The sequence below is a fragment of the Gorilla gorilla genome, chromosome 11 (assembly GCF_029281585.2).
Source record: "Gorilla gorilla gorilla isolate KB3781 chromosome 11, NHGRI_mGorGor1-v2.1_pri, whole genome shotgun sequence".
NCBI classification, from domain to species: domain Eukaryota; kingdom Metazoa; phylum Chordata; class Mammalia; order Primates; family Hominidae; genus Gorilla; species Gorilla gorilla.
In genome coordinates this window covers 98,722,973-98,741,356 of record NC_073235.2, presented here as the reverse complement: position 1 = coordinate 98,741,356, position 18,384 = coordinate 98,722,973, and the positions used below count along the sequence as shown (strand labels likewise).

Below are 18,384 nucleotides of genomic sequence, written 5' to 3'. Positions count from 1 at the left end.
TCCTTGGAACATGGTAGGCTTGCTTCTGTTTCAGGGCTTTTGCATTTTTGTGTTATGCCTTTTCCCAAAATCTCCCTGTGGTTCAGTCCCCTGCTTCACTCAGGTTCCTGTTCAAATGCTTCCCTGACCAACCTATGTAAAATTGTGCTCTCCTACCAACCTCTCTCCACCCCATTCCCAAGCTTTCTTTCTTTAAGCCAGTTACTACTACTTGACATTACATTTTTGCTTATGTATCTGCTTACTGACCACTTTCCCCACCAGACCAAAATCTCCACCAGGACAGGGACTTTGACTCTTTTACTCCTACCCAAATCCCTGTCACTTAGAATATTGCCTGGTAGATAGTAGATGCTCTATAAATATTTGTTGAATGAATTTTTGTAAATTTCATTTTCTCTATCCCTTCTATAATTGCTGTTTTCATTCTGTCTTTGAGGCTTAAAATGTTCTTTTCAACTGTCTTTGGCCTGTTTATCCAAATGGAAAAAGAGCATTTACTCTGCTCTTTCTTATGAAAGTTCTTTGACAGCAGGAAGTCTTGTTCTAATACTTTGAGCCTTGTTACAGGGGATAGGATTGAGGCATTTTATCATCATTGTCATAGAAAATTCTTGAAGGGGCTAATGTTGGATCTTGTGCTAAGGTGTTTACCGAGGTACCAAATGCTGGCCATACTTCACCATTTAAAAGGGCTCGGGTTTACATTTTCATTATAAAGCATAATTGCCAAAGGAAAGTAGCCATGCAAGTATGATGGGGAAAATCATGTACTGACAGCAGTGTGTACTTGAAAGAGACTTTGGAAATCTTGAAGTCTGAAGTTTTACAAAGAACACATCATTCCTGCTAACATTTTTATCATGAAATTGGATGCAACTATTGTAAATGCCTTATTCTGTTTTCACATGAGATTTATCGTAAGTTTTACAATAGCCACCATAAATTATAAGTTTCTTGTTTGATGTAAGTAAGCCTTTAGTAATTTTCCATTTGAGCATTATCAAAGAATTTGAGTTCTCACAAATCCTATGTAGTAAAACATTCAGTTTGGGGAAAAAAATCTTAATTTAGAAATGCTCTGAAAATCCTTGTCAAGAAAGAACTTTAAGATGTTTCAGAGGCCTTACTCGAAACTGGTTATGTGATCTTAGGTAAGCCTCTTAATCTTTTTTGTGCTTTGGTGTGACCAACTGTAGGATATAAATAAAGTTGAATGTCACATCAGCAGTGTGGATGAATTAAGTGTGAATCTTAATTGGAAATTCTTATTATAAAGATCCAGAGTTTAAGCTGGTCTTGTGGAATTCTCCTGATAATGCTTACCAAGAATTTGCAGTGTTGTCCCTGTTTTTCTCTACACTGAATAAGATGGAGATCTCTTTAAAAAGGCTTTGTGTGTTCCATGGTGAGAATGTTATTTCTTTTTTGTATATTTTAAGAATATAGTACTAATATTCAATTAATATCATATAATCAAAAGAAGATATCAAGATACTGATGCAGGATTTTTCTCAGCCCCCGCAGCAGGAGGCACCCTGTCTAGTCAGCCCACCGGGCCATGGTTGGCTTGCACTCCAGTGTGGAACCCAGGGCCACTGCGACTGTGCGCTCAGCCCCTAGCGGGAGGGAGTATGTGAGCAAGTGAGTGTGGGGTCTGGCCGGCCATTCCAACCACTGGTACAGTGGCAGGCTCCATGCAGAGCTTGTGGCTGGACCAGCCATGTCACCCTGACAGGAATGTGGTGGTGCCCAGGCAGGGGTGGCCACAACCCTGAAGCCTCAGAAGGGGTGTTACAATGTGGTAATTAGCTCTTTTAGTCCCACCATCTGCAGCCTGACTGATGGTGGTGTATTAACATCCCAGTTAGCTCCTAGCCCCACTCTGGCCTATGGCTCCAGGGCTGGGGCTTGGCCCTGATGTTGCTTCCTGTTGCATGGGGTGGCTGCCCTCCACTGGCAGAGGGCAAAGGGCCACAGTATTAACAGCCTTTTGAGTACTTGCATTTGGTGGGTCCTGAGTTCTTGCCCCACATCCAAGAAGAATGAGGTCATACTGACAATTGAAGGGTGATGAGGTTGGAGAATTATATTGAGCAATGAAACAGCGCTCAATGGAGAGGGGACGGGAAAGTAGTCTCTAACCCTAAGTCAGGTCATCTATCACCCTAAGTCAGGTCGTCTCTGCCAGTGTGGCTGAGTCTGAGGTTTTTATAGGCACAGGATGGGAGAGGGACAGACCATAGGCAGTATTGGAAAAGGCAACATTTGATTGGTTAAAAAGCATTATTCAGAAAGAATCAATGGGGAAAGGGTGGACAAACATGAACAGAGGTTCTCACTCTGGATCACAGCTTTCATCCAGAACCAGCAGCGTGGTCTTTCAGCCTTCAGGCTGTTTTTGGCTTGAAGGTGGCATTTCACCAGGGACTCGCCCCTATGTACCTAGGCATTTATCTGCCTCTTGTCATTATCAATATCTTTCATTCAACCAAATATTAGCACCTACTATGTGTCAGGTTTTATTCTAGGCACTTGGGATACATCAGTAAACAGAATAGACAAAATTCTTTGACCTCTTGGAGTTTACATTCAACAGAAGAAGACAGACAATATATTTAAATGTGTAACTAGATTCTTATAGAGTATGTGAGAAGGTGATAAGGATTATGGATAGGAAATTGAGCAAAGTAAGGTAGTCTGGGAATGCTGGAGGAAGACTTGCATTTCAAAATGAAGCAGTCAGAGTAGGTCTCATTGAAAAGGTGATGTATAAGCCACAAAACTGAAGGGAGGAATTGAGCCATACCAGTATCTCAGGGAAAGTTCCAGGTGAATGGGATGGCCAGAGCAATGTCCCTGGAGCCAAATCCTGACCACACCTTTGGGGACATCAGGGAGGTCAATGTGGCTGGAAGGGGGTAAGGAGCGAGGCAGGGAAAGTAGGAAAGGGTGAGGTCAGAGCTGTAATTGGAGGGAGTGGGCAGCCATGTCCTGTGGACACTGGAAGCCATCATAAACACTTTAGATTTCACTCTGAGAAAAATAGGGAGCCACTGAACAGAAGAGAGACATGTTTCTATATGCCAGTGTGACGTGTGTTTGAAATTGATTCTTTTGTAAACCATTTCTGAACTGCTCCTTATTATCCGGTATACTGGGCCATGACTGTAACTCTTGGGAGGGATTTACTGAAATGAGTCCAAGTGTTTCTTCTCACTGGGCTATCAGTAGTTTCTTTTCCTTGTCAAATGAGTGTTTAATCAAATAGTTTAGGACCAATTGTTTTTATCTAGGAAGTTGCTGAGCAGAGCCTCCTCCCTTTGCCTAGTACATCTAGAGGTGTGAGTGTGTAGGTGACCCCTCAGGGGTGTGGTTCAGACTTGACTATATGTCACCCAGTTTGGATCTAGTAAGACATTTCACATTCTCCAGTTGGGCCCCACTCCCTGCTTGTGATACCCTGCTATAGAGGATACAGCAATAAAACATCTCTCTTAAACTTGATAGTGCATATTGTGAGTTCAACAAGTGTGCCCTGTGCCTCTCCACTCTGCCAGCATTCCCTTCCAGGGCAGTGATGAGGTCCATGTCAGAGATAGTGTCCGGCACACCTTTCAGTGCACAGATATTCCCAAGGCTAGACCTTGCAGTCTTGTCATTGGTTCTTCTAAGCCCGTGTTGTTTTTTTCCACCCAGTAATGTGCTGGTGCCCATTTCTGCATTCTCGGGCACACTGTTCTCAGCAAATCATTCTGGTGCCATTCAAGTGGCTTCAAAGCCGTAGTCACCAGTAGGTGCCCTCTTAGCAGGTGGCCTGGTGGTGCCATGATTGTAATCTCTGAACATGTCAGACACACTCTTGTCTCCATTCAGAGAAGACTTTTAATTGGGCATCTAAGGAGATTGTGTTAAAAACTAATGCTAAGTTTGCAAATTCATAAGGAAGTTTGCCAGTGAATTCTCCTAGCACTTAATAAAATTGGTGTTCCATTTGGTACATTCAGTGGTGAAGACCCACCCGTCTTCCACAGTATAGCTCAGCTCTCAAAGTCGTCGTCCCAGTTTTCTCCTCAACGTAGCTCTGGGATTCCAGTAACTGGCCTGGTACTTGCTGGTAAATTTGTACCATTTTAACAGTCAAGCAGTCCCTCTGAAGGGGTGTTCTTTGCCCAGGTCTAGAATGATAATCTTGATTCAACTCCTAGCTTAGTATTGCTCTCCAATCCCAAATTCCAGACAGGCATCTAATTCCCGAGTGTATCCAGAATAAGATCAAGCATCTTTATGGTTCCAATCTCAGGACATAGTTGTTTTCAGTTTATGTACAAAAGATAATTGAAAATCAATTTAGAATGTATGCCATTTCTTAAGAAAATGTAGAGAGGAGATGGAATTACTTTAAAGCAAAAGAAAATTTGTAAGTATTATTTTTCTTCTCTCTGGCACAATCGGTCACATGGCATCTTTCTCAAAAAATTTCTCCTCTATTTTCAACTCACCTGGGTTGATTGGTAGGAGGGTAAGTGCTTTGGATACTTTTTTTGTTTCTATTTTATTTCAAGTACCGTATGGAGGTTTTGGAGTTATTTAACATAGACATAAAAACGTTTCCAAATCTAGAATATGTTTGGCTATGTCTGATATGTCTGTTCATGTTTCCTATATATTCTCTTATTATCTTAAAAGGATAATTTTCTGGAAATCCAAGAATCATGTACAGGAAAAAAATTAATCTTTTAAAAATAGTTTTCACACCTATCTCTGTGTGTGGAATATTATGGGGAAGAAAGAACTTGAAAAAAATTTAAAGTTTTTCTGTTTACATTATTTTAGCTTGGTGTGTCATTTTTTTTAAAAAAAAGAATTAGTTTTTTAAAAGACTACTCTTTATAATTACATTGTAGGTTAATATAATTATCAACTTTTCCAGGGAAGAAAAGGATAATCTCCTGGGGCCCGAGGAAAAATGGTAACATTGACCTCTGAATTCAGCTTTAAATATGTTGTTTCTGATGACCATTCATAGAACCAAAAATGTGAACCGTGGAAGGTAAAGAAATATATATGTCTAGGGAATAGATGAGGAAACAATGTCTGGCTTAGATTTGTAGACTTCTCAAAGGAGATCTCCGTAAACCCTTCCAAAGACACTTTAAACCTAACAGCTCAACCATATGAATCACACACAGACACCAGGATGACTAATCATTCCTCCTCTTTTTTCCTCTTTTAACAAAACATGGTTACCTTTACCATAGTAATTTTTGCATTGCATTATATATCTATGTGCCTTATCCCGTCAGCTCCTTATGGCAGGAAATATCCCCCCTTATCCCGTCAGCTCCTTATGGCAGGAAATAGATGCTTATGGTCTTCGTAGTAGTCAGTCAATAAATACCTGTCTGAATGAATGAATGAACAAGGTAAAAAATGAGAGGGACAATGGTCAAAGACATATGCATGGTCCACAGCATTGCTGTGATTGCTCAACTTCCCTGGAAATAACCATGATGCAGAATTTTTCGAAATGTGGTCTTTATGGTACTTGCATCTGAATCATCTGGTTGGGGTGCTTGCTAAAATTCAGATTCCTGAGCACAGACTGCAATCTACTAAATTCAAAATCTCTGGAAGAGCAGCACAAGAATTAGCATTTTATTTGTTTATTTTTTTGAGATGGAGTGCCCAGGCCGGAGTGCAGTGGCACAATCTCAGCTCACTGCAACCTCCACCTCCCAGGTTCAAGCAATTCTCCTGCCTCAGCCTCCCATATAGCTGGGATTACAGGTGTGCGCCTCCACACCCAGCTAATTTTTTGTATTTTTATTAGAGTTGAGGTTTCACCATGTTAGCCAGGCTGATCTCAAACTCCTGACCTCAAGTGATCTGCCTGCCTCGGCCTCCCAAAGTGCTGGGATTACACGCGTGAGCCACCATGCAGGAATTAGCATTTTAAAGAAGCACCACCCACCCCCTCATTCATTGTGAGCCATGAAGTTGGGCATTTGTTGCCCTGGAGGATCAGGTAGCTAAAAGAGATGGTGACCCGTGAGGATCTGTGACAGTGAATGTGCAGGAGATTTTGGTAAGTCTGCTTATATAGAGATTCTGTTTAAGACCCCTAGGTGTTCCTCCTAAAAATAATGTGGTTTTAATGAAGGAAAAGGGGCCTATTTCTGACCTCATTAACAAGTTCTGAGAAATTTCTCTGTGTCATTATATAGTTAGTAGAAGAGGGTTGTGTGTTGTAATCTTCTATTTCTACTCTTTTATCTCCTGGGTCCAAACACTTTGTTTCTCCCTTGAAGAAGCAGAATTAACATAACTAATTCCAGTATTAGTGACCGGATTAATGGGAGTAGCTCTAAGTTGTAATTTAAAATAATAATAATAAATGAAATCACTTTGGATAAGTATCATGTTCAGGCATGGTGGCTCACATCTGTAATCCCAGTACTTTGGGAGGCCAAGGTACGCATGCGTGCACACACACACACACACACACACACACACGTTTCACTTTTCTATTTAGAGAAAATGTGTAGCCAACTAGACTTGTAAGAGAATGAAGAAGTTGTGAGACACGAAGGGACAAGCTTAATATAAACCCTACCAAACAAAATTAGATTTAGAAGGTATTTGGGTATATATGTATTAACATCTCCAATGTCCCTTTCTTTGTAATTATATTTCCACTAGGAAGTAACCTAAGAATCTAGAATATATACTCCTGTAATATAGACTGTTTTGTAACAGAAAAACAGACACTTTAATCCTGGTATGAGAGGAAATAGGAATGAAGATGGGAAAGAAGGCAAGGAAGGTAATGGTCAAAGAACAAAGACAAAAGCAGGAGAATATGCCTCATGGAAGCTGACAGGTTTCTAGGTTGAGTGGAAGGTCCTTCTAGAGAAAAAGGTTAAATATTAAGATGACAGAAAGTGACTGGTGGAGAAGAGGGCGCCACAGGCGCCACTGTAAGGGGGAGTAGAACCCTGGGCAAGAAGGCGGCACAGATACAGAGGAGATAGTAGTAGGGAGATGGAGAAATCAAGGGAGATCAGGCCTAATGTCCTCTTGGATGCCACAGAATGCATGAGTTTAGGGACACAGAGTTCACACAGAGTTCCAGTGAGGGTGGAAATTAGGTAGGGGATGTGAGGACAGAGACAGAGTTGGAATTGTTAAGAGAAACGAGAAAGGGAAGTGGCCAAGTATAACTTGGTTTTAAAGACCAGTGGCATTCTATGATTTGTCGGAACCTTTACTCAGTTAAAGGAAGAAATAAAGTTATAATTACTTCTATATTACACATGTGGGGGATTTAGAATTGTTTCTTTGATATACCTTTTTATATTCAGTTATTGTTCTTTTTTTTGAGATAGGGTCTTGCTCTGTCATCTGGGCTACAGTGCAGTGGTGCAATCGTGGCTCACTGCAGACTCAAACTCCTGGGCTCAAGGGACACCCCTGTCTTAGCCTTCCGAGTAACTAGGGCTACAGGTGCATGCCACCATGCCCAGCTAATTAAAAAAAATTTTTTTTTGTAGAGACAGGGTCTTGTTGTGTTGCCCAGGCTGGTCTCAAACTTCTGGCCTCAAGCAATCCTCCTATCTTGTCCTACTGAAGTGTTAGGATGACAGGCATGACCCACTGCACCTGGGCCAGCTATTGTTCTTACTTTGGATTGGGGGCATTTTGAAAAAACCAAATCACCTCATACAGGTACTAAATGAGGATAAAAAAGAATAGTTCATTGAATATAGGAAAAAAAACATGTTGGCCTATACAAAAAAATCCATGAACAATAGAGCTGAGCAGAGAAAATGCTACCACTCTAAAATGATTCTCAGGCTAGACCAAAATTGACTGCAACCTAAACAAAGGTGTGAACAAAAAATTTAACCTAAAGGACTAATTAAAATTGATCTTCTTGGAACAAAGTAAAGGAATTAGTCATTCTAGGCATTTCTTAGCATGATGTGCCAAGGCTGGCCATAGCTCTGCTAGCCACAGTAGGAGCAGTGGCAGTTGTAGAGATTGTAGTAGCCATTTCACAATAATGTGAACTCTGTGTCCCTAAACTTATTTCTCAGGATTCATATTTGCAATTAAGGGTTGCTGCCACTCAGTGGCGGAAGTATTTGTATCTGTCAAGGATAATGAATTATCAAGAATATGATCACATCAAAGAAAAATTTCCATCTAGAATAACCAGAATATTAACTTGAGGGTCTCTTACTTGACAAGCACCATGGTTGGCAAGGAATAATGCAGCAGTTTTCCTTCCTTATGAAGGCCAAAGGATGGTCACTGGCCATGGCATTTGAACTTGTTTTCTGTAATCAAAACAGGCCCATCCAGCTTCTGCTCAGGGTCAGCTCATTCTGCTTCTGACCCATTTTTTGTCATATATGGAACATTTGTGTTCTGTGTGAACCTGAATACTCATGGTACAATTTACCCATTTGGCTTCAAAGGGCTAATTTTATTTCTTTAAATGTCACAGATTTCACCAGGCCAGGTGTGGTGGCTCATGCCTGTAATCCCAGCAGTTTCAGAGGTTGAGGCAGGCTGATCACCTGAGGTCAGGAGTTCGAGACCAGCCTGGCCAGCATGGTGAAACCCCATCTCTATTTTGTATTTTGTAATTTGAAAAATACAAAAATTAGCCAGGCGTGGTGGCTTACACCTGTAATCCTAGCACTTTGGGAGGCCGAAGCAGGTGGATCACGAGGTCAGGAATTTGAGACCAGCCTGGCCAACATGGTGAAACCCCGTCTCTACTGAAAATATAAAAAACAAAAAAATTAGCTGGGCGTGGTGGCAGGCGCCTGTAATCCCAGCTACTCGGGAGGCTGAGGCAGGAGAATCACTTGAACCCAGGAGGCAGAGGTTGCAGTGAGCTTAGATAACACCACTGTACTCCAGCCTGGGTGACAGAATGAGACTCCATGTCAAAAAAAAAAAAAGTCACCAAACGGAAATGGAATTTTTTTTTTTTTTTTTTTTTTTTTTGAGACGGAGTCTCACTCTGTTGCCCAGGCTAGAGTGCGGTGGCGTGATCTCGGCTCACTGCAAACTCCGCCTCTCGGGTTCAAGCAATTCACCTGCCTCAGCCTCCTGAGTAGCTGGGATTACAGGCGCCTGTCACCACGCCCAGTTAATTTTTTTGTTTTCTGTATTTTCAGTAGACACGGGGTTTCACCATGTTGGCCAGGCTGGTCTCGAATTCCTGACCTCGTGATCCACCTGCCTCAGCCTCCAAAAGTGCTAGGATTACAGGTGTGAGCCACTGTGCCCGGCTGGAAATGGAATTTTCTACATGGCCTATGAACTAACCAGGGGAACTAAGTCAGAGATACACAGATATAGAGTTTATCCCAACCTACAGGAGCTGGTGGGTGAATTGAACACTTAACTCTAGGCTTGTTTCATGGTAAAGGGTCTGGGAAGAAAGCACACGTTATTTATTCTCCCTTATTTCCTACTTCTGAGACTAAGCAAGGGTATGCAAGTAGTACAATATTTATACCTTGAGATGAACCTAACTAGCAAAGGAAGTGGTATTAGTGACCCACTTAGAATAAGAGATGCTGACAACAGTTCTCTGTCCAAGCTCCCTTCTAGGGACCATGTAAAGGAGCCTCAGGATCTCCTCTGTCCAGGGTTCAGGCCTCATCCTCATCCCATTCCTACCCATCCATTCTAATTTTTGACCCTCACTGGTCCATGTTCCCAAAATTGTCATGTCAGAAATGCGTTTGGATTAATTTATTGGCTTAATTGATTGCCTGGGGAGAAAAAGTTTAGTAATACCAAATAATGCATACACTTTTACAGTGAGGTCACATTAACAGGTACAACTTTTTTACAGTTGCTTTTTATCTTCTTGATTTAGTACTTGCTCCTTAAAACCAGATTTGATACTGCCTCATCTTTTCCAAGGCCTCAAGAGGAAGGAATCTGTTACAACAGCGTTTTTAGGAAATTTCCCATGTACATAACTACTTTTTTAAAAAGCTTTGTGAATAAGTGGACACCCTCTATCTCCTATGTGTGTGTTCTCTTTCTTTTAGAGTCCAGCCTTCTGTGCCTTCCAAGTGACCAGTAGCTAATAAGTAAATTTATTTGTGAAAATAGGAGAGTTCTTCTCCCAGCATCCAAGCAGGTCTGCTAATTAAAGTATCTTTCAGAAGGTGAAGCAAATACCCTTGTTGTCTAACCTGGAGCAGTGATACAAACTTGAGGATTCCAGGTCAAGTCAGAAATGATGAGTCTGAATCACTGAGTGGTTTTTAGGATGGGTATATCCATTAAGAATTGTGTGTAGCTGCAGGTAACAGAAACACAACCACAGTGGCTTAACCAAATAGGATTTTTTTTTTTTCCTAGGTAGCAAGAAGCCTGAAGGCAGGTGGGTCAGGGCTCAATGGATCATTCTGATTGCTTCTTGCTTCTTGCTCTGCCATCTTAGCAATGTGGCTTTACTTCAAAAAGAGGGGACAGGGAAGAGCAAAAGGATGTTGAGTTTGTCCTTTTCTTATTAGGAAAATTACAGTTTTCCATAGGGTTCCACCTAGTAGACTTCCACTTACATTTCACTGGGCAGAACTAGGCCACATGTCACCATTAGCTGGATGGGATTTTGGAGAGGTATTTTTAACAGGGCACATTGTTGCCTTGAACAAAATTGGTGTTCAGTTGGCAAGGTAGAAGCTCAGTGGTTATGCAGCAAGCAGGGTCTGCCCTGAGGAGCCATGTGATACCTTTCAAATCCAGTGATTTTTAAGTGATTGCCTGAGTACCATCTAAATATCAGCATCTTGGTTATATTTCTGTATGAAATGGAATTGTTTGCTCGCATTGTTTGTCTAGGAGAGGATGTGACGCCATGAATGGGTTATGTCTTTCCATTCTTATAAAGAACAGTGGCTGCTTCTTGGCCTTTCACAGTAAAGAACCTTTGACTTATAATGTGCTCAATGCAAATGCATGAAAGGACCATCCCTCCCAAAGTTCTTTGGCTTTTCAATATGATGAAACTAGCAGGGCAACCACAAAAAAGACAGAAATCCCTCTGTCCCCTTGCTTTGACCCATTTTCTGTTTCTTTCATGCTTAAAAGAAGAGAGGTTTTTCTCCTCGGGACTATTCCTTTGGGCTTGGGACCTTTTCTCCATCTTTCCATTTTTAGTGTAGCTCATACTTCACCCCGTCTTCTTTATTCCAACTCTCAGTTAAAGTAAAGTGCAACCTTAATCCTTCCTCCTTGGAAAGGGATTTGGGGAAACAAATGAGGTACATCTGGCATTAAGAGCCAGGATCACTATATACTTTTTAATGTGCCTATAAAACTCCAAATTGTCTCCTTTTCGTGTTTTCTAGTTTCATTTCCTATTCTGGGCCACTAAGACAGAGCTTCAAACTAGTGTAATGTGAGCAAATTATAGAATATATGAATCCCCAGTCCTCAGGGTGCTGGGGGCAGAGCCTGAGGAAGCCAGAGCCATCCCTGCCTGTCATATTAAATTGTAAGCATGGCCCCTGTTGAATCTAGTGTGCCATACAAATACTACCATTTTCTTTGTGCCATGAGGTCAGAAAGCTTGGAAAATGCTGCTTTCTGGCCTTTTTGGGGGATCACTGTTCTTTCTATTCTTCTTCAACACAAAAGCCTATAGAGACTCTTTTTTTTTTTTTTCTTATCTTGTCTCAAGGTCTATGCCTTTGGTCTTTTGCAAAGGACTGTCCTGACAGATGTGATGAACTTGGTTTGTGTTCCCTAAACACTGTTCCTGGCAAAGCTGTGCTGTATCTTGACTCACTTTCGTAGCTTAACGTCCCTTTTGTTCATCCCATCTTGAATTCTGTTATATTCTCCTAGGTCTGTTCTTCCTTTCCTTTTTATAAAAGCGTTTTACAAATGGGAGCACACCCAACCCCTTTGTTATAAATCAGCTCATAGCTAAAGTTGTAGCAGTTGTACCCTTTGTTCTTTGCAGTTTTGTCTTTTGGCAACATTGACCACCTTGGCCAAGCCCAGAGATGCCATCTTCTTTCCACCCAGCCCCCTTTCTCTCACATCAATGCAAGCACAGAAACTCTGGTAATACTCTGCTGGGAGGTAGTCATTAAGAATAATGTGCATTATATTTTCTCGTTTATCTTTTTTCCATTTATTTTAGAACTTATGTTAATCTTCCCGCTAAGGAGAAACAGGTTATAATTAAGCTGAAAAGTGTTTCTTTGGTTTTTCCAGATGAGAATTCTCCAGCCAACTTCTGGGATTCTAAGAACAGGGGTGTGACTGGAACACAAAAAGGGCAAATTGTATGGAGAATTGAGCCTGGGCCCTATTTCATGGAACGTAAGTAACTAAGTGTGAAATATAAACTTATTATTGAACATTGCACAAGTATGCAGAATTCTATGGAGTCTTTTTGAATGTTATTTTGAAATTCTTTGGTTTGGATTTACATATTTGTGCCATGATGGAAAATATATTGTTTTAGAAAATGCTCAGTAAAGAATGTTCACATATTTTGAAAAAACTGTATGTGTTTAAATATACCGTTAGCCATCCATATCCGTGGATTTCACACCTACAGATTCAACCAACTGTGGATCAAAAATATTCAGGAAAAAAAAATGTCATTTTGTCTCTACTGAACAACTACAGACATTTTTTCTTATTATTCCCTAAACAATATAGTATAACAATTATTTGCATAGCATTTATATTAGGTATTATAAGTTATCTAGAGATGATTTAAAGTATATGAGAGGATGTACACAGGTTATATGCATATACTCTGACACTTTATGTAAGGAACTTGAGCATCTGTGGATTTTGTTATCCCATGGGGGTCTTGGAACGAATCCCCCATGGATATCAAGGGACAACTATATAATATGTGCATGTGTGTATATGTATATACACACACACACAAACATACACATTTACATATATATGCAAATATTACATGTACATACATATACATGTATATATACAAAAATATATATATAGTATATTTTATATTTTACATATACATTATGAATGTATGGTATATAAATTATATATGGTTACTTTAATACTTTACACATTTTTATATACCCTTTATATCTATAATTAATATTTATTCATATGAATTTCAGAAAGAATAAGTCAAGATTTCAGTTAATTTAATAACATGACTTGCCTTTGAAATATCTCATTATAATTTTTGCCAGCAGCAGAATAACTTCGTGTTTGGACCCCAGTCTTTTCAAAGTGTTGATGAAATAGACGGGCTCACTGACATTGAGGTCAGCTTACCAGAAAATCAGACATTGGCTGCAGATAACTCAACTATTACCTAATTAATTCAGTGTTATAGTCATTTATAAATTCAAATGCTCATATATAGTGCCTGGTTCACAAAAATATCTTGTCCCTTTTTCTGTTGGGTGATGGTGTTATTTATAGTTGCCACCAATATTATTGAAAAAATAGTAAATACTCAGTACATTTTTGTGGAATATATAGAAGAATGAAGGAATAAATGCTTTACTAGTTGGTCCAGGTTAACTTCTACATTTATAGAATTTATTTTTCTTTCTTTCTTTTTTTTTTTTTTGTTTTCCTTGAAACGGAGTTTAGCTCTTGTTGCCCAGGCTGGAGTACAATGGCGCAATCTCGGCTCATCACAACCTCCGCCTCCCGGGTTCAAGCAATTCTCCTCCCTCAGCCTCCAGAGTAGCTGGGATTACAGTCATGCGCCACCACGCCCAGCTAATTTTGTATTTTTAGTAGAGACAGGGTTTCTCCATGTTGGTCAGGCTGGTCTCGAACTCCTGACCTCAGGTGATCCGCCTGCCTCAGCCTCCCAAAGTGCTGGGATTACAGGCATGAGCCCCTGTGCCTGGCCATTTTTCTTTAATGTAGAAAAAAAATGGGCTCTTTAAACTTTTTCTGAGTTGTTGAGCTCTGAGTGAGCCTTAAGATTAGTATATGCAAAAGATTTAATATAAAAGAGAATGTGTGGGTACTAGTACTTAAAGATAGCACTTACTAAACGTGAACATTAAAGATTTGATTAAATGGAAACCTGCCGCAAGCATATCTTTATGAAGCATATCAAACTTCTCTAATACACAGTTATCTTAAAAGGTTAACATCTGTTACTTTGAATTGCCATTAAAGGCATGAAATAATTTCTTTCACCATCCTTACTTGTAAATCAGCACTCTAGAACTTTCTCTAATCCTGCTTCTACCCCATAAGAAATGTCTTCTTTTCATATTCCAGTTTTCTGACTGGATTCTCTCTTAGGCCTTAAAAGAAATGTCATTTTTAAGGGAAAATGCTCACAAAAAGCAGAGAGAAAGGAAGGTCAGAAAGGGGAAGTAGGTACATTCAGCAGAATCCTAGCTAATAGCACAGCATATAGGAAAGTTTGGAAGAAAACTTGCCAACATGTGAATGAGGATGGTTTCTGGCAGGTGGAATTATGGATGATTTGTTTTTCGGACTTATGTCTATGTAACTTTCCAACATTGCCCCAGCTGGCACGACTATCTTAAGTAATGAAGAAATAAGTGATAAAAGAATGTGGGAAAATGGAATGGGAAATAGCTGGTTTTACTTTCAGTGTGATTCCTCCTTTGAAAGGATCCTGGTGTTTAAAAGGCTGATCTAGCTGAGAAATATTGCCAACTGAACTTCAGGGGAAAAGGTAAAATCACTTCCTTTGGAGTGATTTTGGCAAAATCACTCCAAAATGCTGAAGGCTGCTGGTAATTATTGCCTGTTGGAGTGCACAGATTGATATTACAAGGCTCATGTGAACCCCTGGGAAGAAGTCAGTACCACATGCTGCTATAGTTTGGAATATAATGTGAGAAAAAGCCCATTTACAGAGTATCCCCTTTGCTGTGATTGATTTTCTTTCTCCTTCCCAAAGTGTTAGAGATTCATAATGTCCTGGCTGATTAGGCTATAGTTAAATAGCTCTGTCTTGACTGATTTCTCTACATCTCACCCTAGTATTTAATAGAAATGGGCCTGACATTGAAACTAGGAGTTGGGAATGAAGAAAAGAGAAGGGTTTTTTTTTCTTTTCTCCGTATTTTAGCATTTCCACCTTAATTCTTCTCACATAAAATTGGGAGTATTGTGGAGCATAATTGTAAAACTGGAAATATTCAGTGATGCATTTTTTAAAGACTGAGAAATGTAGTATAAGTAAAGTTCAGGACAGTGAATAGGAATTTCAGAAAGATTCTCCTTTGAATAAGTCTTGCTTCATTAATCAGAATGAAGCACTCCCTGCCCCCCCCAAAACACTCACCCCTACCCTTGCAATATAAAAGAAGTTGTGATTATATTTATAGTGCCTAGAAATAGTCTATGCCTTTGGGATGTCATTTTTTTTTTTTTGAGACGGAGTCTTGCTGCGTCTCCCAGGCTGGACTGCAGTGGCGTGATCTTGGCTCACTGCAACCTCCACCTCCTGGGTTCAAGCGATTCTCCTGCCTCAGCCTCCAAGTAGCTGGGATTACAGGTATGCATCACCATGCCTGGCTAATTTTTGTATTTTTAGTATAGACAGGTTTTCACCATGTTGGCCAGGCTGGTTTCAAACTCCTGACCTCCAGTGATCCACCCACCTTGGCCTTCCAAAGTGCTGAGATTACAGACGTGAGCCATCGTGCCCGGCTGGATGTCATTCTTAAAACCCATTGTCTGGCTAGAGCATTCTTAAAGGGACTCACAATGGAATGTTGGTTGAATCTCTGGAGCTGATTGCATGGAACTTTTTTTAAAAATTGTGAAGAGATTAGACAGTTTCTAAAATATTTTCCACCTCCAATCCTGAAAATGCAAAGTATTTAAAAATGTTTGTTTTTATCTGCAGAAAGGAAATTTGTTTATCTTTAACTCACCAGACGTCCAAACAAAGGTTTAAAAATCTCTGAAAATTGATCTATTAAAGTTCCAGGGAAAACCTGGATTTGAGCACTATGTAGGCTATTTGTGAATTTAAGATGGCTTTAGTTTGTCTGGATAAATCCCCAGAGGAGGCGTAGTCCAAATTTATTTCATTATAGGGCTTACCTGAATGGATTTGAAGGACAAAACCAAGTATAAATGTGGGTAGATGAGCCTCAGGGCATTCAAGAAGAGGGCCAGCTTCATCTACACTTACTTGTCATAAGACAGTCAAGTATTCAAGAGAGCTCAGGCTCACAGAACCTGAATGGGTCATCTGTGCAGTATGCATTTGTGAGTTTTAAAATTTAAGAGGTTTCAAAAGTACTGGCAGGCCAGAATGTCTGTTTCATTCTATACAGTCTTTTATGGGTTGTGGTCATTCATTTATTCATATTTGCTTTTTGTTCTTCCTTCCTTCCTTTTATCCATCCATCCATCTATCTCCTCATCTATCCTGAAATATTCATTGAGTGCTACCTTTGTGCTGGGTCTTATTCTAGGTACTCACTAAATCTTGTATCAATGAGTGAGCTTAGAGTACTAAACTTCATCCTACATTGCTATGTACTGAATTGATATGTGATCATTGAGGAATATGACAAAACACTGATATTTGTATAAACTACATAGCGATTTCACATACTTACCCATCCCAGCCCTGGGAAATGTATATAGGATTAGGAAACAGTATGCAAGTGACAACTGTGAGTGAGAGTCTTTTCTCTGAGTGGTGCTCAGGTTGGTACCTTGCCAGAATAGATGTGTCATGGGTGCCTTTTTATTTGGTGTAGATGGGGTGGCCTCGGTCTCTTATTTTTACTATCAGAGCCTTTTCTGTAACTTTCACCATTCCTAAGTCCCCTCCCACCAATATCAGAAAGGTCTTTTTGCCCCTTGGATGGAGATTTAATGCTTTTCATCCCCCATCTTCACACTTTATATGTTAGGCCCAGTTAGTTCTCTAGTCCTATTAGGTTTCTGCCACATCTGCATGGATATTGTCCCTTTTGTTTTTCTGAGTTTTAGCAGAGGAAAGCCTGGCCATTTCAGGCTCCACTGGCCCTTGTTAAAGAGAAGACAACTTCCGGTGACATGTAACTGACAAGTGAGCATGTCACTGGCATGTGGGTAAATTTCCTCAAAAGCATGAAGAGTAAAGCTGTGAATAAGAATCATAATATTAATAGTTTAATGAAAACACATAGGGCAATGGTGAAAGTCATGTTCTAGAATAAATTACGATTAGCTTGATTTTTTAAGATTATTCTACCATTTAAATAAAATAGATATGATTAAAGGAAGAAGGACATTTTTATTCCATCCATCTTTATGCTTCAAATATTCAACTTCTAGAAACTTGGGGAAAATCCAGACTCTCTAAATAGGAACAGGCTGTTAACTACTGCCTGAGTGAATCGTGTAGCTATTTAAGATGATGGATGAGATCCTAGTCTGAGGCAAAACCATTTCTTGCAGGGAGTGGCTTGTAGAACCTTTTTGCAGAGAGGGCTTGAAATATAATCTTATATAAATGCCTAGGGTTAATACGGCTGAGTTGTGATTGCTTTTCTAAAAAATAATTTTGAATAGGTAATATACAAAAGAGTATAATGTTTAAAAAGTATAAAAATTGAAAGTAAACGTCTCCCTAGCTTCATGTCCAGTTGCCAGTTTTCCCACCCTGAAGGCAACCACTACAACCAGTGTCAAGTTATCTATCTGGAAATATTTTATTCATATACAAACCCAGAAATGTATTCTTCTTTTAAACAGGTGGTAGAATGGTTGATTTAAAATGCAGTGTCAGAATTTCACAGTTACAGAAACCCCTTTACTCGAGAACAGGTTTAAGTTCCTAAACACTGTTCAAAGCCCCTCTGCCTCCCCAACTTGCCCTGGAATATGCCCAAAGTGACGTCTCACAAATGACCACCCTCCAACCCATGGTAGAGGGGAACAGGTATGCTGCTACCCTGAGGGACATCTTCATTTGTATTTATGAAAATTAGTAAGTCAAAAATTTGAAAATAATGGGGCTTTTCTGTTTAAAGAACATTCAAATACAGAGTGCTAAATCTGTATTTTAGCAATGCTATAAGCAAATGTATCCTGAAGATTATCAAAAGGGGCCCTTATATTGCCATGATCTATGACTGGCTTCAGCTGTCCAGAAGGGACCTCAGAGAGCAGATGCCGATCATCCTCTGTTCTCTTCCTCCTGAGGCTAGACCTGGCTCAGCCGATATCAGGTCCTTACAGGTTCATACAGGATGCCTTTCCCTTTTCCTAGCTCACTGCCCTCTGAGGCAACATGCTTTTGATTAGTGAATTCAAAATACTCTTTTTATAGCCCAAAAGAATGGAGATAGATATATATATAACATATATTATATATTTGGATATATA

General features: G+C 39.9%; 1 protein-coding gene across 12 annotated transcripts in view; it reads left to right on the top strand.

Moving 5' to 3' along the window:
- The window catches only part of HECW2 (HECT, C2 and WW domain containing E3 ubiquitin protein ligase 2), a 393,499-nt gene that overhangs the window by 231,843 nt on the left and 143,272 nt on the right, over positions 1-18,384 (top strand). For all 12 annotated transcript variants that reach the window (XM_055379315.2, XM_055379323.2, XM_063695060.1 and 9 more), the window contains one exon: positions 12,265-12,372. In XM_055379315.2, coding sequence (XP_055235290.1) covers positions 12,265-12,372 — 108 coding nt within the window. The remainder of the gene's footprint in view (positions 1-12,264; positions 12,373-18,384) is intronic.